At 31.5% G+C, this 26936-nt stretch overlaps 1 protein-coding gene across 4 annotated transcripts in view; it reads left to right on the plus strand.

Annotated features, from left to right (window-relative positions):
* LOC127726048 (peroxisomal acyl-coenzyme A oxidase 1-like) overlaps positions 1-26936 on the plus strand; it is a 52393-nt gene that overhangs the window by 5195 nt on the left and 20262 nt on the right. For 2 of the 4 annotated variants that reach the window (XM_052233380.1, XM_052233401.1), the window contains 8 exons: positions 394-548; positions 1148-1255; positions 7226-7345; positions 8814-8929; positions 9811-9980; positions 10197-10362; positions 11286-11476; positions 13917-14081. In XM_052233380.1, coding sequence (XP_052089340.1) covers positions 394-548; positions 1148-1255; positions 7226-7345; positions 8814-8929; positions 9811-9980; positions 10197-10362; positions 11286-11476; positions 13917-14081 — 1191 coding nt within the window. Of the gene's footprint in view, positions 1-393; positions 549-1147; positions 1256-7225; positions 7346-8813; positions 8930-9810; positions 9981-10196; positions 10363-11285; positions 11477-13916; positions 14082-15933; positions 16193-18554; positions 19764-26936 lie in introns of those variants that run through there. The other 2 variants (XR_007993295.1, XM_052233389.1) reach the window with 2 other exon arrangements.

Genomic DNA, 26936 nt, shown 5'->3' on the forward strand with positions numbered 1-26936 from the left:
CATTCAACTAGTCTTACATATAATAATAAAGATTATTATAGTAAATATGGTAAACAGTAATACAAAGGTTCATCACATATGAAGGAACTGACAATTCATGTTTTGTGGGGGGCAAGATTTTTAGTTTTCCTTGGTACAAACAATATTTTGTGTAAATCAAAATTATTGTTTTTAAAACATTCAAAACTGGAACAACAATTTTTTGTAATAATAAACTCAATGTTGTATTTAATTTTTACCCTATTTTTCAATTGAAACAAATTTTCTTTTTCATTTCCTTTTTTGCAACAATCTTTAAGAATCAAACTATTTATTTGACCTCCAATTTTGTACAAAGCAGACAAGACATGTGTGTGTTAACTAATATATGCTAATGTTGTCATCTAATTTCAGTCTTGTTAACCATTTGTTTGGCATGAGTTTACATTTTACGATGTTCATACCGACATTAGAAAGGCTAGCGACAGAGACACAAAAGGCAAAATGGCTACCACTTGCCACAAATTTTAAAATTCTTGGCACTTATGCACAGACAGAAATGGGACATGGTAAGAATAGGAGATAACAAATTAAAAAATATTTAGCTACAAGTAGGTATCAAATATCAAAAGTCTAAAAATCAGAAAAGAATAATGGAACAAATGTAAAATGATTCTTGTATTCCTGAGTTAATACCACAGTAAATACGATTCCTTACATTTGCGCACATTACCATTACATTCATGTGCAGCTTTTGAAAACATTTGTGCACATTCATTTTACAGTTGAATTTAGGTTAACACATGTAAATTAAACTAATTTATTTATCTTTTTTACATGTACCTCTTCTGTAAGTTTAAGTCCCCTGCTCAACAACAAGGAGGTGGAACTGCTTTAGGCAAATGAATTCGGTCAACTTCTCCATTCTGATATTTTCAGAATTGCCCAATCAGATGCTCTGTTTTCTTAGGATTGTACTGTCGATAAGGAAAGTAAATCCACCTTACACTAAAGATAATTATTCCCAGTTTTGTTTCCAACAATCCAAACTCCATGTATGTGAGTTGAAGATGATGGGTCATCATTTGTCAGTTCTAGTAGAATCATTTATATGTGAAGTCATATACGAGGTAGCAGTATATATAAAATGAATGCTTTACTATTTTAGGTACATATCTTCAAGGTTTAGAGACTACAGCAACATATGATTCTGTGACTGAGGAATTTATACTTAATACACCACACAAATCTTCCATGAAATGGTGGCCAGGGTCACGTAAGCATCAAATACATGTACTTATGAGCAATAAAAATCTATCGTGGGGTATATGTTACCTATATTATTTAAGTTTTAGAGTTTGTTTTTTTGAGATAACTTCCAACCTTGTTCTTTATATAGACCTATTTTTGACAAGAACTTCAGGGCTTTGTCAACACTCTTGATTTTAAGAGGGTACAGAATTCCGAATTCAAAGCATATAATAAAACCATATGGAGATGTGTAAATGACTTGCAGAAAGTAAAATAATACATGATTTTGATCATTTCCCACCATTGTTTCACACATAATTTTCCCCTGAAGTTAAATGAAAACATGCTGATGCTTTAGCTATTTAAGTACATAAAGTTTGTATGTAAATCAAAATGTATTAAATATCACTCTATATGATTTTGAAGTAAAACATGAAAGATATGATTTTTAAACAGTTAATAAGAAACTATTGTAATATTTTATTAGTATTTTATGGTTGTGGAAATACATTGTAATTGAATAAGATTTAATACAAGCTGTGTTTTGATACCAGACTAATGATTTCCCACACTTTTACAATTACATGTATATGCAAAGGGAGACAATTTAACCTCAGTTTCAGCATTATGCTTCAATTAAATAACAAAACTCTGCTAGATTGATTTTGATTTTTGGTGAATTAACGCCACTTTTAAGCACCCCTTTTGGGCTATTTCATGGCGATCAGTTTTTTTTGGTGGAGGAAGCCGGAGTGCCCGGTGAAAACCACGACCTTCGATCGGAAAACGGACAATCCTAGTCAATTAAGATTGGAGTCGAGTGCACCTGCACAAGCGGGGTTCCAACTCACAACCTCAGTGTTGACTGGCTAGTGATTACAGTAGTAACTACTTAGACCACTCGGCCACCGAGGCTCCCAAAACTCTGCTAGAATAAAATCTGCAAAAGTGAATATAGTTTAATCAATGTTTATGCATATTCCTTTCAATAACAAAAAAAAAAAAATTATCTCCCTATGCATATATTTGGAACAGTGTGGGAATTCATTTAAAGGGAAAGTCCGCGATTTTTTACTTATCATCTAAATATGTTCATCTTAACATAAAAAACACATTCACAAAGTTTTAAATTTATATTCTGTCTAATAACGGAGAAAATCAAGTATTTGTAACTTTTTTGGTTGACCTACGTCACTGGGTTGTGACGTTTTAACCCGATTTGTTGAATCATGGGAAAAAATAAAATCTGTTAAAGTCTTAATTGCTTATCAGAATTTTACGTAATTAAAAGCGCACAGATGACCGTTGGTCGTAGTTAATAACCACAATATAAGAATGAAAGAAAATGAATATGTGTGTACCGTTTTGTACTGATTGAATAAAACTTCCTATATGAAGTTATCTAAATATAAATATTTTCGAATTAATTTCATAAATTATTGAGATTTTTTCATAAAATATCTATAGAACATTTTTACTGATATTGAACTGAAAATATTTTAAGTTTTATTTACCGTTATAACTTGGATAACCATTTCAATGCAAAATATTTGTGAACAGAGTGTGTATATTATTTTGTAAAGTCATTGTTTATTTCTCGATTTGAGGAGAATTCGTTTGAACTTTACCTTGCAGCAATTTAGCCTCAGGCGTACACAGGTGTGAATTCAAGCGTACACAGGTGTGAATATTGTCATTTTGAATGGATTAACAGAAAGAGTATAGCGTGTTTAATATACCCAGATGAAATACCCGATGACAATAGAGAAACAATAATTAAATTGTATAAATTAATTGAAAATTAATAACATTCAACTTTTTAATTCCGGAAGTGTTACAATATTAAAATGGAACAATTTTCGGTTACGTTCTATGCAATTAGCATAAAGTTAAGATATGAAGTTAAAAGAATAGTACTTTTAATCTTAAAAATTAAATGTTACATTTCCCAATTAATAATCATTGCACATCTGTTTAATTTACTTTACCGGAATTCTTTAACTTGTATTTAAATCTGGCGATGTTTAAATGCTAACAATCGTAAAACTATCGCAATTTTAAAGTTTTTAATTGAAAAAGTACAACAGTACAACATGTATGATTTTTTTTAATTTTCTTATTAACATTTCATTCTTACATAATTAAATTCATTTGAAAATCACTTAGACAAATTATTTGTGAAAAGAATACCAATTATCGTTCATTTCATTAATGAATATACATACATTATAAATCTAAGCTAATACATTAATTTATTTGAGGATTTTTTTTAGGATAGCCGTCATTAATTCAAATTAGTAATACAGTTGTTGTAATTAAAGGCATATCTTAGTAATTTATTACTGATATTGACGATTTTAGAACAGTTCGTCCAAACCTCGTTGTTCTTGAAACAATCTTTACTAGTATACTTGTAAGTTTCCTGACGCATAAGCGCCATTGAGGATGAGCTCCAGAGATAGCAGACTAGTAGCGTATTTGTTTGTAAATTGGGGCAGGAGAGGCCATGCAACCACTTGTACAGATAAACAAGCTTATGTCGTCAACACTATCAGAAAGAGTTCCCATCGTCGGATGGGATATATGAAGGTTCCAAGAATGAACTATTGACATGTCTGACTCTGAACAGTTAGTAAACGGACTTAACAATGATCTATAGGCATCGACCGCTTGTTCTTGATATTTGAAACTGCATGCATATATACGTTTATTAGAGTGATTATTTATCTTGTGTCTGACGAAAACTAAATGCCTGCATGGTTATATCTTGCCATACGTTTGTATTGGTTTGGTGGGTGTTCACTCAGAATCGTAATTCAAAAATTGTGTTTGTGAGATGTAGATTCACTTCAATACCGAATTTCGTCTATATATTTCACAAGTGTATACCACGGAGAAGATCTGAAGGTATATTACTCCAATTTTGTTTGGGTGTGAACCATCGATGTTTACAGCAATATTTAATGAATAAGATGATGATGGTAGAAAGAACTATGAGCGTCATGTGGAAAATATAAGGTAAACGGACAGAAAGTCACAGGACAAAAAGTCACAGGACATAAAGTCACAAATTTGATAGGACAAAAAGTCACAGGACATAAAGTCACAAATTTGATAGGACAAAAAGTCACAGGACATAAAGTCACAAATAATTTGTTGACAATTATTTGAATGTATAAGAGAAAGATCTTGAAAAATTTAATTTTTATTACATATATTCATTTTTAAGTTTAGGAAATTGTTCATAAGCCTTGACAATGAAAACTTATTAAATTGTAATCATGCAAAGGATATATTTCATGGCATAATGAAGCCATTTAAGTACCAAGCCACTTTGACATTTTGTTTTCATTACAATTATTTGATCATCATTGATATTTATTGAATCCATTTTAATCACAAAGTTGCTTCAAATATAATAGTTCAAGAAATAAACAAAAACAAAAATTTAAAATTAGGTTTTCTTGTTCAAAGACAAATAATCTCAAAACTGAATTGTGACTTTTGTCCGTGAATTTTTGTCTGTGACTTTTTGTCCTGTGACTTTCTGTCCTACATTCAAATATTACATGCATGTCGGACCATGAGTTGTCAATCTGTATGAAAAGATTTCCAATACAACCACACTGAGTAGGAATTTTTACATGCTATACTCTCGTACTAGTATTACAGGGTACTTGTGTCGTTTAACTCAGACACACATCTTTTACTTTAAGATGTATGAAAGGTTCTAAATGTATATATGTATCTTAAATGTAACAATAATCAAACGCATGCAGGCAATCACTAAAATGGTATGAAGTTTTTATACAGATTTATTCTTATTTACACAATCATTAACAAACTAAATAAATTTAACAAAGTAACACCGTGACACTACGATATAACAAATGGGATACTAATTATTTTAACCATGCTATGCAGAAACTTAACACATCAAGCAGGAACATATATATTTATATACTGTTCCCAGCATCAAGTTAGTGCACGTGAATACCAATAAGGAACACGATGTGTGAATTTGTATAACTAAAAATATCAAAGCGAGCAATAACTTTGTCAAGCAAACATTTCTTTTCACTATACCTCTCATAATCTCCGCTCCTTTACAATAACTATTTCGCTTTTCGTCGATCATTCTCTATATTGTTCTCTATTCGGTTATTTTTTTTTCACTATGCCACTCTATCTCCGCTCCTTTTTCCCCTGTCGTCCTAATCCTTATAAAGATAGGGACATTAGACATATATAGAAGGGGCTCTCTTATCTTCAATGAATTAATATGGATAGTGACTATAAGTATCTGGATGTTTGCAAGTCGACAAAAGCTTGTATTTGCGTGAAGAATTTTTTTTTCTCAAAAATATGGTCCAGAATCATGAAAAACAATATTCATTTTACCAAAATGTTCAAAGGTCATGTTTATAATTTTTTTAAACTTATTATCAGCAAAAATAGTGGATAATATTATTATAAGAACATCATTCATTAGAAGGTGGAATTATAATTTCAAACACACACACGATAAACAACGTTAGACACAAATATATGGTTCAATAAATGTTACCTGTGCACACCGGGTACGTCAATAAAGAGGCCATGCATGAACCTGTATTATATAATTGTGTAATACGAATTTTTAGTTGACAGGATGTCACTGGAATACCCAGGGACGTGTATCTAATATACGTCCTTGGAATACCTAACTGAATGTGTCGCTCTGACACGACATCTATCAATAATTCTGACATACCTATTATCAATTCGGGAGGAAGCCAAAATATATATATAATAAGATAACGTAAATAAAATTTAAAAAGAAAAAAAACCTATAAATTTTTCACCGAACATACCAGAAAGAGTCACACATTTAACTGTAAAGCTTAGTGTCTTTATAAGTGACCGTTCCGAATTGATCCCGTATCAATTTGATATAATTTAAAGATTAGTTAAAAAAAAAAAACACTTTTAATAAAAAAAATTGAGATGTCCGATATTTCGATATTTACATATCTATAACCTGGGAATATTATACTATATCAACATATTATGTCCCAGCTAAAACCTCTTCCTAACATTGCTCCTTGTCAATAGCCGTTAAATATCATAATTAAAAAAATGTTATTTTATATCGTATAACTTTATTAATTGAAAAATTATCTTGTCTTAATACGGAACTATTCTTTATACAAATCAATGCACTTTATATAAAAGAGGCATACTAATGAATCTTCTGTAAATCAGTGATTGTTAAAAGAACACTGCATTTGTCTTTCTTATAATTGAAACTGTTCCTCATCAAATCTATATTTTTTTTATTCAACGAGATCTTATCATATAAGGATTTGATAACTATAGCTATCAGAACTGCAAGGTTATTTTGTTATTAAAAAAGGATAATTACCATCGAATCTCCCTCGAAACAATATTGCTCAAAATGGTCTTCACACACCAACTTGTGCTTGCTATAGATGCAACTATTTGCTGTTAGTTTAAGGTTGTACAACCATGTCTGATACAATTCTTTCTTTTTTTGTGGGAATGGGAAAACTATGTAGACTTTTGTCATAACCTTGCCTGACAGAACAACCGTACGCTTGACAAGACATTTTGACATTGAATAACCGTCTACGGTAATTCCCAATTGATGATGGGAGTTTTTAACGCACGGTCGGTAAATCCCCGATTCTTTTTGTTCTTTGTGGTTTATAGATATCACGTGACTTTTTAGATCGAACATGCCGACAAGATGGCGATATGTCGAGAACTGATAGTGAATTTCAAAAATCGATTTTGATCACTTTACATAGAGAATAAAAGTTTTTTATTTATGAACAAGTGGTTTTTTATGCTTAAAGAACAAAATATCAATTTTTCATTTTTTGGCGGAGTTTCCCTTTAATAGTTAGATATCAAAACACAGCTTGAGATAAATTTTATTCAATGGCAGTGCATGCATATCTCTACAACATTTTGTGTTTTATTTTTTTTGAAGTGGGAAAATCATCAACTCATGCAGTAGTGCAAGCTGTATTGATCATTAATGGAAAGAAGTATGGAATGCATCCATTTATGTTACAACTAAGAAGTTTAGATAATCACATGCCTCTACCAGGTATAGTTTTATCACCTGTTATACTGTCATGATATTACAGAGTGATATGTTTATCTGAACAGATTTTAGTTGTTTGTTCTTCTAGATTCTGGTTGTTATCCCCCTGATAAAGATGAAAGCAGTTGTTTTTGTTTATGTAATGTATCTCTTTGGGGTCCTTTCAAAAATTTTGTGTTGATGTCACAATATTAATCCCCAAGTTTTATAAAGTAAAAATCATATTTAAGTTTGACACACAGTAAAGACACTTCAATACTTGTCTATTGTTGAAGACCATACCAGTATAATATCCTCTTGATATTAATTTTTTATGGTGGGATGGTGTTGTAAGGGTTGCTGTCTCATCATATGAACATACACCTCAAATAAAAATGAACAGATATGGTATGGTTGCCAATGAGACATGCAACTACCCACGACTTTTGATTATCATTCAATTATAATTATCATCTGAGTTTTTACAATGCATGGCTTCACCTTTTATGATTTGTAAAACTTTGTTAACCAGTAACCTATATATTTAGCTTGCTGCTTTAAGCTGTGGTACAATTTTAGATATACTAAATTGAAGCATTTAGCGAAGATGTTCTTAGCATGTACTGTAAATTCAAAAATTATTACACTCATTTATTATTGCAATTTATGAAAAAAGGGACAAAATACAAGATTTAATATTGCAATATGGGATAAATCGGCATACAGATATATGTATCTAATTCAGAATGCGAGTTTTTATTATTGCAATACTCACCCAGTTACATTATTCGCATAAATAATAACCTTGCAATAATAATTTATGAATTTACGAGATATATGATCCCTATATTGTGTTAAGATTTTGTCATATCTCATTTATGTTAGATGTACAAAAATTAGCACAGTTTGGAAGCATTTTTCTCAGTAACTACAAGTCATAGCTTTTTGATCATTTTGATATATGACATTACACATCATCAGGTTATGTCATATTTGGAAAAAGAACTTGCAGGTCCTCAGCATAAGCCTAATTAAGGAAAACTAGTTTAAAGAGTTCTTGTTTTGCAAATCCTTCAATCTATTTGTTTATGCCAATTGTCAGTCTTCTGTTTAATCTTATCTGATAACACATTTACCCTTTTTGTATAAACAACCAATGAATATTGTTTGAAATGTGAATTTGGATTTTTTTTGAACTGAAATGAAAGCTTGGCTAAAAAGTATGTATATAAATATGTTTCATAGACATTAGACATTTTCAATAGCCAGAATGAAGGACCTGTTTCTTGTATATATGTAACATTACTAAAAATTGAAAGTACAAATTATTGTATTATTTAAATCCAAGTTGGCTTAAACTTCTATGATCTTGTTTTCTCTTTCTCATATTCCTTATAACTACAATGTGACAACAATGTGACAAACATAGTTACTTGAGTTACTTGAGTTAATTTTGAAATTATTCATTATCATACCTACAATATTTTCTTAGGTATAGAAGTTGGGGATATAGGACCTAAAATGACTCTTGACTATAATGACAATGGCTTTCTTCTGTTGAAAAATGTTAGGATTCCAAGACAACACATGCTGATGAAACATGCTCAGGTATAAAGTAGAAAATTGTTAATTCTGATTTTTTATGTCAGCTTCTACTCAAGAGCCTTTTTAATAGTGATTTCTAGAAAATTATTTTTATCTTCATATGTCCCTTATAACTTATTTAGATATGTAAATTCCTCTCTCTTTCCATTGAGTTTAGATATTTAATTTGAGGATAGAATGATTTGACACCAGTTAAGGATGTTATCTGGAATATGATTTTTATCATTTTATTATAATTGGGTTAAAGTCATGATTCTGGAACAAATTACAAAATAAGTTTGATTCATTGCCTCCTCATTCATGTTCAATTCTCAGGTTTTGATTCCTTTGAAGAATATTTGTTCATGATGTTATATGTATGTAAAATTACACTACTCAGTACCAAAACTAACAAATAAAACAGAGAATGAAAACAAATTGTTTTTCAGTTGTATCATAGTATTTCATTTTACAATTAAATCATGTACCTGTATTTGAATATCAATAGCATGACATCTTATCTTGTATTTTCATTTCCACCTGAGTAATCGATGCATCGATGCCCTGAAATGTTTGGCATACACCTATCAAAATCAAGCTACAGATGCACCAAATAGTGCACATAGAATTTTATTATATGTTATTCAATTTTTGTTTCTTATCAAAGCTCCTGGAAACAAAACTGTTTTTAAAAATTTATAAAATTTGAATAACACAGCCAACTCATAACCAACACTTCATATAAAAGTGCTATCTAGTTTTGTACACTTCCATCAGTCACCAATCAGCAGGTCCCTTTTAAATGGAGGGAATGTGGTATGTGAGCTTGCTCAATAAAGGGTCTTTTTTAATAGAATTAACAGTTACAGTGTTAAATTTTCACAATAGTAATATTTGTTCTACAGGTATCAAGGGATGGAAAATATACCAGTTCAGGACCAAATAAAGCCATCTATGCTCCAATGGTATTGGTCAGAGTTAAAATGACAAAGTGGGTTCACGATGCTTTAAGGCAAGCTATAACCACTGCCATTAGATACAGTGCTGTAAGACACCAGTCAAAAATGTCGGATAGGTAATTATGATTTAAAGCCTGGACTTATTTGACAGATGCTTTAGGTTTAAGTTTATCTGTTATTGTTTTGTCAAAAATAATGCAAGGTGCTTTGAACTGTCTGGAGTTATAACAGTACAATATGACTTGTTTTTTTTCAATTTCAATTTCAGTGGACAAGAGCCTCTGATTTTGGATTATCAAGTACAACAGTACAATATGACTTATAAATTTCAGTGGACCAGAGCCACAGATCCTGGACTACCAAACACAACAGTATAAATTATTTCCAGTATTGGCTGATACATATGCTTTGTTCTTTATGTCAAGAAATTTACGAAGACAATATGACAGAATGATGGAGGAAATAAGGAACAAAGGAAGTTATAAAATGTTGGCAGAGGTAAATCTGTTTTTCCTTCTTAACAGCATGCTACAGTAGAGGAATGATTTGTTTCTCTGACCTTATCTATGACTGGTTAGTAAGAGTCAAACGATTTTTAATTCAAGTTACTCCAGTATCATTGTTTTCATGTTAGTAATTTACTGCTTATCCAAGAAAACAAAATGGCTTACTTGAAAAAGTTTTGACATAAACAGAAATTAACCAACCTATACATGAATATAATGTGAAAAATGGCTAATTATTATACAGACGCAATGTCATTATGTCTTTTATTCATAGTTTTTCTCATTTATGTAATAATTCCAAAAGTAGAGTTGTCTTTGTTTAAAGTCAATATTCATTTATGCTTCTGTATGAATTAAGTTAGTCAATATAAATACTGATATATGACAGTCTAATGTCTTGTGAACATCTGAAGGACATTGTTTGATAGATTTAAAACACTTTTTGATTTTTCAAATTCATTGGTCAAAAAAATCGTACCTTCTCCTTTACATAAAACATGTGGGGTATATATCAATGAGACAGTAACCCAACAAATAAGATAATAAAAAGATATAATCTAGGGTAGCATACAGTCTTAAACAATTGACAGATTTCTATACAATTTTTCAAATTTGTAGATTGTCTTGAGTCTATAAAAGTTGTAATTGAATTAAAAACAAAAAGTATCAATGATAGAAAATGTACATATTAACTTCAATTTAATTTATATGACAGAGATAAGGCTTCAAGGACTTTTTGACATTTTCACAATTTAAAAGGAATTCATTTTCACCAAAAAAAATATTGAATTTATTTCCTCGCTCTATCTAGTTTCCGTATGATGCAAATTTGAGCATATTGCTTTAGATAAAATAGATAATTTGTGACAAACTTTATCTATACTTCCTGACAATGTATGTCTGATTTCTTTACAGATTCATAGTATTTCCTGTGGTTTGAAGGGATTATCATCTAAGCTTGGTATAGATGGCGCTAGTATATGCCGTACAGCTTGTGGAGGGCATGGTTACCTCAAAGTGGCAGGAATATCAGAAGTCTTAGGTTTACTTCATTCTGTTGTCACTGCTGAAGGAGAGTACACAGTAGTATGTTTACAAACAGCAAGGTAAAATCCACATGAATTTACTCTTACATAGTTGATTGTTAGAATTGGTCTATTCCTTTTTATTTTTATCTTTATATAAAGGTTCTCATGGTAATCTTCATACTTAAAGGAAAAACTATAAATTCAGAAATTATAAGGTGCATTTATTATTGCGATTTTTGAAGAATTAACAAAAAAGCGAGATTATTTATTGTAATTTCAGGAAAAGATGAATACAGATATATGTATCAGATATCAGAATGCGAGTTTTATTATTGCAATACTCCTCTGTTGCATTATTGGCATTAATAGAAACCTCACAAATAATTTCTGGATTTACAGTATATTAATTTTGCACGATAATCTCTATACCAAAAAGAGAATATATATAATTTTTGGCTTATGTAGCCCTGTAAATGCAACCAAAAATAAAAAAATTATCATTTATACTGATCAACTATTTTTATACTTCTAAATCTCCTTAGGCAAAGTTGACATTAAATGAATTTGGCTATTAATTTTTGGTCTTTTTAGCTCACCTGGCCCCAAGGGCCAAGTTAGCTTTTCTCATCACTTGGCGTCCGTAGTCCGTCGTTGTCCGTCGTCGTTAACTTTTTACATTTTGAACTTCTTTAGGAGAACCACTGAATGGAATAAAACCAAACATGACATGAATGTTCCTTATGAGGTGCTGACCAAGTGTTGTTACTTTGTAGCCGATCAATCATCCAAGATGGCCGCCTGCAGGGGACTTCGTTTAACATAGGACCCTATGGACAATACATACAAATGTCTTCTTTTAGAGAACCACTGAATGGAATGAAACCAAAACATGAATATTCCTTATGAGGTGCTGACCAAGTGTTGTTACTTTGTAGCAAATCAATCATCCAAGATGGCCGCCAGAGAGGAACTTAGTTTAGCATAGGACCCTATGGGAAATACATACAAATGTCTTCTTTTAGAGAACCACTGAATGGAATGAAACCAAACATAGCATGAATGTTTCTTATGAGGTGCTGACCAAGTGTTGTTACTTTGAAGCCGATCCATCATCCAAGATGGCCGCCAGAGAGGGACTTAGTTTAACATAGGACCCTTTTGGAAATACATACAAATGTCTTCTTTTAAAGAACCACTGAATGGAATGAAATAAAACATGGCATGAATGTTCCTTATGAGGTGCTGACCAAGTGTTGTAACTTTGTAGGCCATCCATCATCCAAGATGGCTGCCAGCGGGGACTTAGTTTAACATAGGACCCTAAGGGAAATACATACAAATGTTTTCATTTAGAAAACCACTGAATGGAATGAAACCAAACATTGCATGAATGTTCCTAATGAGGTGCTGGCCAAGTGTTGTTACTTAGTAGCCAATCAATCAACCAAGATGGCTGCCTACGGGGACTTCGTTTAACAAAGGACCCTATGGGAAATACATACAAGTGCTTCTTCTAGATAGAGGAGCACTAAATGGAATGAAACCAAACATGGCATAAATGTTCCTTATGAAGTGCTGATGAAGACCTTAATACATGTATCCTTATAAATTGAGATCTACTGTAAACTGCAAAAAAATCAAGAAAAGAAGATCTACACATAAGTGAAAATGAGAAAAATTGTCAATTGGGATATTGTTGGAGTTATGGTCCTTATAAAGTCATTTTCTACAATTTCAATGAATCTATTGGTAATTTCTGTAAACTTTACAAAAGTCTTCTGCTTCTGATTAAATTACGGGGCCAATATTAAACCAAATTTGGCCTCAATCATTATTAGGGTATCTGTTTTTTTTTTTTTATCTTTTTTTACATGATTTCCAAAACCAAAGTAGAATCAGGTGAGCCACACAGGCTCTTGAGAGCCTCTAGTTTGGTTATATAGCTCTTCAGGTTTTCACTACTTATACATCCTTGTCTTTCAAATATTTTGTTTTGAGCATTCCTGATGAAGGTAAATCCAGAAAAGCACTTCAACACAATGTCAACAAGGAGTTTGATTTTATACTTTGAAGCAATTTTCCTAAAGAATACCATAACATAACTACATAGGTCTATGTGACAAAACTATAAAGCAGTATTTCTGTTATTTTGACAGAAATAGGTTGTCTTTCTTTTACCAGAAAACTATGTAATGCATGTAAAGTTTGTTAAGTAGTTAGTTAAGAATTTGTTAGGTCACTTCCCACTTAGTTTAGATTTAGGTAAATGATAATTTTTTGTCCTATTTGCAATTTAGTGAATAGATTTTTTTCTGTTTGTGTATTCTCTTGAACAGCATACATATATTTTTTTTCAGTCTAAAAGTTGCAAACTATTCAAACCTATTCCCTCAATTGAAATCTGTGCCTTAGTCTAGCTTTTCTTGTTTAATATTCCTTAAATATTCCTAGACTTAAACAGCAAACTTATTTTTTATAAAACAATTGTAAATAATTGTTTTCAAAATTTTATATACAGATATTTGATGAAACAAATAGCTAAAGTTTCTGTAGAAGAGGTAGTGACAGGAAGTTCAGAGTACCTAAATGTTGACCCACAGTCCTATAGTTGTCCACTACAGACACCTGCAGACTGCCTTAATCTAACATTCCTATGTGATATCTTCAGGAATAGGGCTAATTGGTAAGTAATACAATACATTTGAGACCATTTGACAACATTTAGAAATAATAAGAACTTGACATATTTCAAAGTAAGTACAATAGTTCATAGACAGTAGAGCTAGTGTTTTATTTTTTTATATGTATTTTTTTATGTGTGGGGGGATAGTAATAGAGAAATTTTGCATAATTTGATATAATTTTGTTTTTAAAAAAAGGTAAAATAAGCAAAAGAAAAATGAAAAATCAATGAGAGAACAAAGTTGTTAGGGAAATTTTAAAACACTTTATCCCTATCATGAACCTCTACAATGAGCTAAGATAGGCACAAGGTGACTATAAATATCAAACCAATGAATTCAATATCGTTGATATCATGACTACAATATTGTCATGGACATATCCCAGGCCTTACTCAAAATTATATTTTGTGACTAAATGTCATATTCAAAGATGTCAATGTTATAAAAATGTCTTTTTGGGTATTGCCTTCCCATTTTTTAATTCACTTCACTGTCAACTTTTCTCTTTGAAACTGTTCTTATTTGGTGTTCTAGTATGTGCTTACACCACAATGTTTGTTCAAAACCCTACACAGGCGTGTATTGGGCTCGATGCTGGTTTTGAATCATCATGGATCTTCAAATCCCTACACAGATGTGCATTTGAGCTGGATGCCCAGGCTCCTTTGATAATATCCTACATGTAGGGGTAAAGGACCTAAATGAATAGACTTTGTTTGTAACAGCATTTCAAACAATCGTTTGCATGTCAGAGAACCTCAATTGTTTTATACCTCCTGTATAGGAATCATATCTCTCCTAGGAGGGAATGATAATATTTTTTTTGGTGCTAATTGATGTAACTTCACACTTTTACATTTTAATATTTATTGTCATAATAAAGGTCTCCTGCAAAGAAAAATCCTGAATGAACGACAAATATTTTGTAGTTATGAATTATATTTCATTTGAGTTCTTTAAATATTTAAAAAAAAAATTAAAAACCATAGAACTTTAAAATAATTTGTCAAAATGTAGTTTATATCATCAAAAATATAACAAAAAGTATGGGTCACTGGGCTTTTTTTTATGCTGCAGGTTGTGCAAAATTGTCAGATTTTGTATAGATTATCAGAGACATATATACACAGAGATTGGCAACTCCGTGAAATCACTTTAAATCTTGCTGATGAATTGCTCTATAAATCAGGGGTGGATAACCCTCGATAACTAACCTAAATCAATGTTGTTGTATAATAGAAGGGGAAAATATATCTCTGATCAATAAATTTATATCTTAATAAACTGCTTGAAAATCTTTGTTTATATTATTTTTATACATTAATCAATGATAATTATTAATTACATACAATTATTGTCGAAGCTAGTAAAAGACATTTCCAATCACCGACGATGTATATATAAGAAAATGAGTGAAACTATGAGCTTGGATGGTTACTGATTTGTGAAGAGTTAATTAATGAAAAGACTACTGTAAATTGAGAAATTATTGCGTGCATTTATTATTGCGATTTTGTCATTTTAGACTAAAATGCGATTTTAATTTTTGCGATATTGAGAAAATTCCTGTTTAATTCATATAAAAAATTTCAAAATGCGAGTTTTAATTATTGCGATTATAAACCTGTCGCATTTTTCGCAATAATAAAAACATCGCAATAATTTCTGAATTTACAGTATCAATGGCTTGGATGCTAACAAATATATCAAAAGTTCAAAGTAAAATAAACATAAATTGAGAAATTTTCTCTTTTTTTTTTCAGCATTATTAATTCTAAAATTAAAATTTGGTAAAGATTATAATCTTAATAATGCAAAAAACATTTACTGTACTTCATTCCTTTGCAAAAGTCTGCACATTACACATGCAAGTGAAATTATGTTGAAGTCCGATTCTTTATCGTGGGGTGATGATTTAGATGACTTTGAACTAGAATATCTTCTTGGTGATTATACTGACAGTGAAACTATTGCTGACTCTGCATGCAAGAAGCCAAAAAATGACATTCAGTGTTCAGGATATATGTGTCCTGATTGCAATAAAGTGTTAAAAACAATCTCTGGTTTTCCTGGTCATACATCAAAACAACATGGAAGAGCAATTTAAAAGGTTTGTAATATTTTTGTATTGTTTGTCCAAATATATATATACTCTCCTAAAAATAATACATCTAAGAAAGTTCATAGAGATGTGAAGCTGTGATACTAGTACTAACATTTAAGTAAGGCCAAAACACTTATATGTGGTTGTTTCTGGTATCCCCATTTACATTGTTCTTAAAATTTTCCTGCCTAGCCAACACATTTCATGGACATTTTTGGCTAGGCATTGTTTCTGTCCAGTAAATTTCCTTTTATAAAATAGACAAAATTATAAAAAGCAGACAGGAACAAGCATATATATTTGTTTTGACCTTAATGGCCTAAAGAATGGCAATATATTTTTTTATCATAATCAGGACTCCAATCGAATTATGAAGTTTTTGAAAAATGATATCATGGAATGGAAAGTTCACATGCATTATCATTTTTAGCTGAGGTCAAAACAGGGTTGTGCGGCATATATTTTACCTTTTATATGCCTAAAACTTTTAAGAGTATAAACTAACACTAAAATTCTGTCTACCTTCACTTTACTTTTTGCCTTCTTGAGAACTTGATTTGACTGTTATCCAATATCCAAATGTCTTTATACTGGTAAAATTTCCAAGCTGTGTCTCAATGAGATGAAACAGTATGTAAACAGAACATAATATCTATGAATATCAGATATCTCCCCAAAAGATGGAGGTTTGTGAATCAAGTGCAACCTTTACTAGTATGGTCTTATGAATGACACATCCTTTCAACACTAATAGTATGAAAACTACCTTAAATAAAAACAGTGCCCACTTAATGGTGTCGAATTACTTGCTGTCATTATTTTTTAAGGCTGATTAACAACTATCTCTATCCCTTTGAAATAAGGAGATGTGGTATAATTGCAAATGAGAGAACTATCCAACATGGATTTTTGAGTAATTATAGGTCACTGTACATCCTTCAACTATGAGCAAAACCCATACTCTATGGTCAGCTACAATAAGTGCCAACATGAATTATTAGTGTTATTTACATTAGTTGTGCTGCATTTCTGTGTGTCTGTAGTCAGGGAGTGTCAGATTTGCTCATAATTTCTATCTCATTTTTGTCGATTTGTGTTGCTCAATCTTTAATTTTCTGTGTAGTGCATCGTGGACTGTTATTTTTTTTTCTTCAAAGTAAGTGTGCAAGTAGAAGTGCTAAAAATATTCCATGTGAAGCTTGTAAATAAGCATCTTCGCTAGCCAAGGGTTACGATCCACTTCCCTCCTCTCCACCCTTGGCAGATTAAGCCAACATTTGTGATAACAATGTTGTGCCATCTATGGGTAGATTAAAGCCACGCCCATTCCGAATACATTATTCTTGACCAATGGTAGCACTTGAACTCTTCAGTTTGGAGGTAAAAACACGGTAGCGTCTAGATTCTACACACTTGGCAAAGCAGGAAACGAAAATATACGTTGACATTCATGCATTTGTGCAAGAAACATACACAGGAACTTCTATTAATTGATTAAAAACATTCAAATTGTCACTAAATATAGTCGTATGTTTAGGGATGTAAAGACTTGTTGCACAATAAGCACGTGGCAATTGTTTACATACACTTTTTACATTTACACGTGATCATGTTATAGGCGCTTTTTGATTGGATGCAGCGAGTTTCGACTGCAACCAATGAAAATCATTTCCTTGTGTCTCCGAAATTCTATCTGAATCCGCCAAGGGTGGAGAGGAGGGAAGTGGATCGTAACCCTTGGCTAGCGAAGATGGTAAATAAGCAGTATTTACCAAAAAAAGACCAACAAGATTTTCAATGTCCATGAAACTGAACCATCTATTTAAACAATATTGTCATGAGATTCCTAAGTAGTCAATATAAATTTCATAAGTTACTCATATATCTTTAATGCAAAAAATCACATACAAATGTCAATCATTTCAATAACAAATAAATTAAAATACATACATGAACAAGAATACACAAAAAAATATTTTGACTTATAAGCAATGATCAGATCCTTTTGAAGCCACTGGTGAAGACAGTAAAATTAAATCATTTGCATAACGTTAACTTAAAGCTACATGTATGAATACAGCAAATTAATAATGAAGGGCTCTGGCTGCCTCATTGTCTTACACCTAAAATAATTAAAAAATAACAATCTTTTTTAATGTGGCATAAAATTTAACTCCCAACTCCATCTTTATACAACAGGCCATTATGCTCAACAATCCACCTGCAGCTGTTTACAAATAAAATTTATTCTTGTCCTGACTTAGAACAGATAGATATTTATATATCATGTGCAATAGTTCATTTGTATTTAATTATTTGAAGTTATTCTTTCACATCAGAATTCTATAAATTTTTATTAAATTTACAGCTTTTCAACAAAAAATCCAAGATGGTAAGGTCCTTCAAGACCAAGTTACTACTACCAATACCAGTCATCAATATACAATGACAACAGTAACACTGGACTCGATATTCCTCTCTGCATACAACAATACTCTCAAATGTATTGAAGAGGACCCCATGTACAGTATTTTTGGTGAGTCCACAACAGTTAAAATTGCAAAAAGTATTTCTAATAGCGGTGAGGTAAAGACATTTTTCTATGACCTGTTCAGTGAGATCTTCAACTCAAATCCAAACTTAAGTTTAAATCATGACAGGGAGTTATTCTTTACAAAGTTTCATGCTATAAGACTAAGTTCTTCAAAAAATGGTTTTACTCCTCTGGATAATAAAAATTTCATTCAAATTGTTATGTTGGAATTAATAAACCAGTTGCTTACTCAACAAACAATCCAAGAACAGAAATCATCCAATATAAATCACTCAGAGCTCAGTGAGAATGACCAGAATATGTTGTTTTACATATGTGGTTATATAATTCGTGCATGTGAAAAACGCTAGACCAAGCTTAAAGGTGATCTGCGGTCAATGAAGATTAGCTGCATTGAGCAACTTAAGTCAACATCAACCACTCATTCCTTTGTAAGCAAATACAACAAATGGACAGAGAAGAAAGACAGAGGTGGTTTAATAACACCGTCCGACAACTTTTATTTGTTAACCAGAGAATTTGAAACAGTAGTAAGGAAGCATCTAGGAGACCAAGAACTAAATGCTAAATCCGTGTTACGTGATAAATTGAAAGAACTTAGTATGAAGTCATTCATGGTCAAATATTACTCTGAGCAGGTTTTTGTGGGTAATGACTATGACAACTACATTTTAATCTTGGTAGGACATCATTCACCTATTTCTGACAATCCGTTGTTTTCTACTGCCAAAGTGATAAGAAACAAAGTGATAAAAGACAAAGTCGCATCAAAGAAGTCGTTGAGCCTCAAACAAGTTTTGAAAGAAAAACATGACAATTAACTGTATCATTTAAGGGTATGTATGTGAAATGTTAAGAACATCAGTTACATTTATAGCCATGCTCACTCTTATTTATTCTCTTTTCATTTTTATATGTTCCTATTAACTTTGTTGTCATTATCATAAATTTGCAATGTGCATGTACAATGTATATAATTATGATTTATGTTGACATCACAAATAAAAAAAAAATGCAATTTTAGATATACACTTACAATTACTAATCTCTATTGGTTTTTAGATATTCTTTATTTTTATCCCTTTCGTGGTAGTTTGGTGTTGTCAATTACATTTTCAATATTGTCAAACTTGGTAATATTTCCACGCTTGGGATTCATTGATTGAGCTCCAACAGCACATAGCTGTGTCATGGTATTTCTTACATCATAAACACTGGATTTGTTATTGGCTCCTCCCTTGTGTCTATAGTGACCGAAATTCTGTTCAAGTGGGTCCTGGTTAAAGTTGTATGTTAATACAAAATCAGCTCCTTGGTCCAACATAAATTTTACACATTCTGTTATTGAATTTATGCTTATTTTCACACCAGCTAGAGTTTGTGCGCTTAGTTGCAAAGATAGTTTCTGCGAAAGTGCCAGGTTTGGTCTTTGCATGACGGACTGTTTCCATTCCTTCAAATAATCCAAAAAGGATGAGTTCAACCAATTCAATCGAGGATCATCTCCTATTGTGAAGGGTTCCAAATCCGGATTCCTTTCATTGCGTCCTTTCAAACAAATTTCGCACATTCAGGCATTCAAAAAATTCTGAATGAACAAAACAGTCTCTGACACATTGTCGTCATACAATACAATGCATTGGCTACATTACCACTTAGAATTTGAGCGGCCAATTTTACCTTCATATAAGTGAATGCTGCAAGGTCAATGTGGCTCCTGGTTAACTTTGGACAGGGACTTTACAGTTGCAACTCACAGTTGTCCTCAAAAAGTCTCACAATGTGCATCCATGAGATGTCCTTTCCATGTTTTCATAATCGTCTCATGTTTTTATGTGAAAAGGAGTTGCTGAAGCAGTTTCTCTCAGTTTTAATTAAATGGGGAACATCTGATATAAAGTACAAATTTCTGCTGTTGTCATGTGAGTTGTTGGTGAAATAAACTGGTTCCTCAGAATTATCTGCCTTGTGTAGTTGAAAAAAAAATGCCTGTTAGCTGATGCTCCGTCGCACCTACAAAATAAAACTTTCAACTTTACCACACATTCTAACAATGAAACGGCCTTCCAAATGATGGGATATAAAAAATCAGCTGTTATACTGTTTGTAGCAAACCCAGCTAGCGGAAATTTCAAATTACTGGTCACACCTCTTAACCATAATCACTAGCATGAATTTTGCAAGTTGAGATTTGTTACAGTTTCTAACTAGATTTTCCAAGTTCATTATCTCATTACCAATGGAGTCTAAATCACAATAGCCTATCAACTCTCCAGTGTGCTTGTCGTACACTAAATCCTCCTGTATCTTTATTTCATCAAATAAAATACCAACAAAGCTTTTATGGTTGTCTTCATACATAGCTGAAAAAAAATGAAATCCTTCATAGAATAAAATAATGAAGCCATTGAATTCCTAAATTCCTAAATACACTTACTTAACATCGAACAACCGACCCGCTGTTAACTGTGGTACATGATCTTATCAGGTCACAGGAATATGCAAATTATCAAGGTATCATTTAGATTTATAACATCATATTTGTACTTTTAAAAATACAAAAAGAAGAAGTTTCAACCATTCCAACTACATGTACACCCTATCTTCTGTGACATTGTTGAATTTGCAATAACAATTCAAAGGAACCTTGATGTCAATAATATATATATATAAAGTTACAGAATGTGGGCTCTGGTGGAGAGTTGTCTCATTGGCAATCATACCACATCTTATTTTTATATAAACATCTTAGATATTTACCACATTACCCTAAAAAATTTTTTAATACAATGTATATGTCCAATTTCAAGGTTATTGTAAACAATAAAGATAATATCAATCAGCACATAATTGTATACTGACAGTTCGGGCCCATAACCTGATCAATGCAACCACATAGCTATATATATATTTATCCTGCAATCAGCTAACTATTGTACAAATAACAGGTACACAAATAAATTTTTGCTTTATTTGTACTTGTACAAATAAAGCCTCCTGTTACCCTGCTTCCATGTTGAGCAAGCGGTAATGTTGATATTTCTTTTTGCGTACCAGTTCATTTTGGGGTCCTCTTCGTGATCCGCGTTTAAACTATGTCGTTTTCTTTGAATAATTATAGACAATGATTTAGATTTTAACAAATAAAGTTTCAAGTTTTAGGTGTAAATTTTAGGATAAAAACAATATATGTACATTGTCGGAAAATATAAATTTGTTTTGAACTCGCTACGAAACAGGAGAAAAGCTTTTCGTCCTGTTTCTAAAGCTCATACAAATAGATTTTATATTTTCCGACAATGTACATATATTGTATATATATAGGTACATTGTTGTACATGTACACTGAACATCACATGTTTTGCTTTTAGGTCAAAATAAAAATGCAAGTCTTTTTTTTTTGTGTTGTTGGTTTGCTGTTTTGATAAATTTCACACAGCGTCTCTATTTTAATTGTATTTAAACATGCAGTAAGAATGTGCAGGTGAAATTATTTATGTAACTTAAATGTGTATTGCTGCAAACAGTTGTACATGCATTGAAATATATTTATATTCTGACTACTGTTGACATTATTTTGTTTAAATAGGACTTCTTGCTGAATATAATTGCATAGGCATCAGGACAGGTACATGTACATGATTCAAGTAGAACATTTATTTTATAGACTTTGAAGGTGCCTACTCAAAGATACCCAAACAGAAGTGGACACTTATTATTAAATTTTTAACATGTTTAAGACTATGATATCAAGTTACATGACATTTTGTTTTATATTATGGCTTAATTTTGATTAAATAATTTTTCTATGTCCTGAAATGCTGAAAGCCAATGTATCGATATGTTTTCATGATAAAATTATTCATTTTGACAGATATCCTACCTCCTATAGAATATAAATTGTAATGTAATCAGTTAGTTTCTTACCTAACTTGGTTGCTTCATCATTTAACATATTCATCACATCTGATTGGAAACCCAGAGCACTCTTCGTATAAATAGATTAATCAAAGAGTGTTCTTGTATTTGGTAGCTATATAAAACCACTGTCCCTCATAGAATCGTAAGCCTTCGCACTTTTGCTTCTCATGAACAAGCACCATCTTATTAACATCGGGTGCCAACGCATGCCATTCTCTCCTGCAGTATTGTATTTAATCTGCTATTCCCAGAATAATCGTTGGAGGCTATTTGGATTTGGAAAGGCTTGCTCAAAGTCATTTTGACATGTTGACATGAGATCTTTCAGTTCAATGTTTTCTAAGCTTGTATTTTTGAAAGATACGCCATTTTGCAATATTTGTTTATGAAGCTGTCTCTTTAATTTTTCTACTTCTGAAGACCGAGTTCTCATTTCAGTTCTCTGTTCAATTTTAGTCACTAGATTTTCTCTGGACATGTATTTATGTTGATATCTTCGAGGAACGAAAATCACAGGTGTTGAAGTTTTCTTCTCTTCTGCTCTCTGTTGTCTTTTTCTCAATATTCGTCGGTCTTCTGCTCAAGACGAACAACGACCACCATGAACAAGCATTTTGCATCTGACAGAACGTATAGTTGATGTGTAAGCAGTATCCCACTTTGAGGCACCATAATCACCTTCACGATAACACCTTATTTCTTTTGTAAACACATCACTAATTCCTGAGCAAACTGGAGTATTGTACTGAAATTCCTCATCTGGATTACCAACACATACATGCGGAGTCTTGCTAGCAGTTTTTGCGTCGAATCTGTGCTATTTTACACTGTTGGAAGTCCTGTCCAAATGTTATTGTCCTTCCCATTTCTTTGTTGTTGACGAAAATCCTTGGTAGAAAGTTGGCATCTATAACCACTGAGAGTTTAATCTTAATGTCAGTTTTATCTTTTCCATGATAAGGTTCTAATATGTTTATCCTATTTGAATCTTTATAAAGTTATATAATTTTCACTTAGTTCTGATTTCAATGTTCATACTAATTGCTCAAATTCAAACAGTTCTGATAAGGGAGACTCAGTCTGTGTTGCTACTGCAGTGACCATGCTGTTGCTTGAGAAAGCTAGTTTGCAAAAATTCTTCTGCACTTGTGTAATTGTACACTTCATTTTCTTCATTGTCCACTTCACCTTCATTAGCTTCAATTAAAATCTCGTGCATTATCTTATCGACTGCTGTCCAGCCAGATATTTTGTCATCATTGACCTCACATCGAACATGTTGATTTAAATTGTCAACGTTCATTTGTATAAATTCTTCACACTGAATATTATCTACACTTATATCATTGTCAACTTCACCTTCACTTTCAACTTCAGCTAAAATCTCATTTATTATTTTATCTGCTTGTGTACATGTCAAGCCAGAAAGCGTGTTTTTGTTGACCATATCTAGTTTCGGTTTCTTCTCATTATCATAAGATTACTTTCTTCTTTGGCAAACTGATGGCTTTCTTCTTTTTCTTGGCATACTGAAAGAAAATGGCATTATTGTTAAAAAACATCAACAATTGTAGTCATGTTAAGGGCATACAATCACTCGTTGATTTTTCCTTAAAATTGAATTTGTTATGCACTATCGAAAAAATGCAAAGAAAAATTTACCTTCATAACTTTCTAAATACTTTGAGATACTTCAGTTTGACATTTGCATTTGTAAAACATAAATTTCTGTTTTTTATTCTTTGAATTATAGAAAAACAAGAGTACACACGGTGAAAGGTCTTGTCTGCTTTACTGACCATTGATTGAGATTGATGGTCCTAAATATAAAGTTTTACTACAAGTATCACATTAACATAAACATGTACAATGTACACCTTAAAATTTTACCCCCCCCCCCCTTCCACCTGTAGATTTTGCGTTCTTAAATGTTTAAATGTAAAACATGCATTATTTTTTGGCATATAAACTTTAAAATTTCTGATTTGGGCTTAGTAGTAGCTGGAAAAGTTTTTGGCACAGTCTACATGACAGTAAAATTAGCCTCACTAATTGTAAGAAATTATATGACAGAACTATTTGAGGGCTTCAAAATTTCAAATGTGTACAGAAGCTGATTAAGCAGGAAGACAAAAAAAGTCAATATCAGATTAATATATGCAATATAATTATTTCATATGTACACACCTTTTTCAGCTTTTTTTGTTATTCCTTAATCAATAGGTTAATTTGACTACTTTAAATATTTGAAGGACTTCGAAATATATAATATAACAATTAGAAGATGTGATATGATTGCCAATGAGATAACTCTCTACCAGAGACCAAATGACATAAGTAAACAACTGTAGGTCACCATAAGGCCTTCAACAAAGAGCAAAACATATACCGCATAGTCAGCTTTGTGTATAAAAGGCACCCAAATGACAAATGTAAAACAATATTCAAATTAAAAACTAACTGCCTGATTTATGTACAATGAATGAAAAACAAATGTGATATGCAGCAACAAACAACAACCACTGAACTATAGGCTACATTGTACAAGCATTTATAAATCAAAATAAACATATATGTGTAAGTTTATGTTCTCTAAAACTAAGCTGTACATGTATAAACATGAGGAGCTGAAACTTTAGTCAGAACAAGAAACTTAGTTTTTCTATATTTCCTTGGATTTAATAAAATAAAAGGATATCTATGTGAGGTATACATTAATGAGGCAGCAACCAAACAACAAAGATTAGTATTTCTTAGTTTTCTACATTTATAATTGCATGACTCATAAAGTAATTCATCATCACATAATCATTTATTAAAGATGAACATGTTTTATCAGAAAAATTGGACAAAGTTCTGTTTTATAACACTTGCTTACAAAATATTTCCAGTTATAAATATTGATCTTTAAATAAAATATGTCAATGCTTCATGCTTGTATACTGATGAGGCCATGTAAACATAAGATTGCTGGTTTTATACTACAAGGTGTGTTTTTACCCACTGGGTGACTTTTTTTAATATGAAAAAAAAGAGAAAGATTTTCTTTCAAGTGAATTATCAATGCTGCTTTAATTGTCTGATAGTTTTATTTATCATTCTATTTCTTACAGTTTCAAACAGAATCTATCACAATATACATCTAACAAGATATAATGTCAAGCATTTTTTTTATATTTCCTGTCTGTTGTTAAAAAGTAAGTTCTCGGTAGAGTGAAATTTCTCCCAAAAACAAGATTAGAAAGTTTGGCCAGCCTTCAGACCCTTTTAAGTTTTCAAAATTTGTAGCATGGTTAGGGCAGAGACACACATATATATATATATATATACAACTTTCAATGACCTGAGAATTATTCAATGCAGCAGCATTTCACGACTATACAAATACTTTTATAGAACAATATTTCAAAGATTCAAGAAACATTTTCACATTATTTCTGATGTAGTAGGATTCCTCAGGGAGGACATTCTTTGATTAGGAAATATCACTGTGAAATAATATTATCATAATATTACCTTAAACAGAAATTCACAATGAAGTATTGTGAGAGATAAGGTACCATTATTTTATGTTACAATATGAAATACAATAGGATCAACAAGTTAAGCCAGGGACTAGTACAGGGGTCTGTCTTTAGAAATAAATAACAAAATCAACATGGCCGACAATTGTAATACTGATATTTTATTGAAAATTGCATCAAAGTGTGGAACACAAACCCTGTATGTCTTGGGAAAGTAATTCATGTGATAGGTACAATTATTCTCTGAAGATGCAAGTTTATAAACCAAAACCAGGAACACGGGTCTGTCTATATAAATAAACAAAATCAACCTGGCCGACCGCTGTAATATTGATTTTTAATTGTAAATTGCATCAAAGTGTGTGAAATAATGAAAAATTCAACTTATATACACAGAGCCTGTATGACTTAGGAAGCTTTTTCATCTGACAAATAGTTTTATTCCTTTTAGAATGAAAAGGTTTTAATAAAAAAAATATGACCGTGTTCCAAATTTTCGTAACGTCCATGTTGACCCAGCTTTCTCCTTATTAATGACTGGAATAAAACGTCACAATATTTTCACCTAATAATTACTACTAACTGAATAAGAGAAAGTAAAATAATATAAGAAATTGAAATATATACTTACATTATGCTGTTTTGAAATGTTTGAATGTTGTTTTATTGGTATTAATATTGATTTTGTTATCAGTAAATTGAAAGCAAACTAAATATTTATGTTATATACATATACACATTTATGGCTCTA

The sequence above is a fragment of the Mytilus californianus genome, unplaced genomic scaffold (assembly GCF_021869535.1).
Source record: "Mytilus californianus isolate M0D057914Y unplaced genomic scaffold, xbMytCali1.0.p SCAF_1, whole genome shotgun sequence".
Taxonomy (NCBI): domain Eukaryota; kingdom Metazoa; phylum Mollusca; class Bivalvia; order Mytilida; family Mytilidae; genus Mytilus; species Mytilus californianus.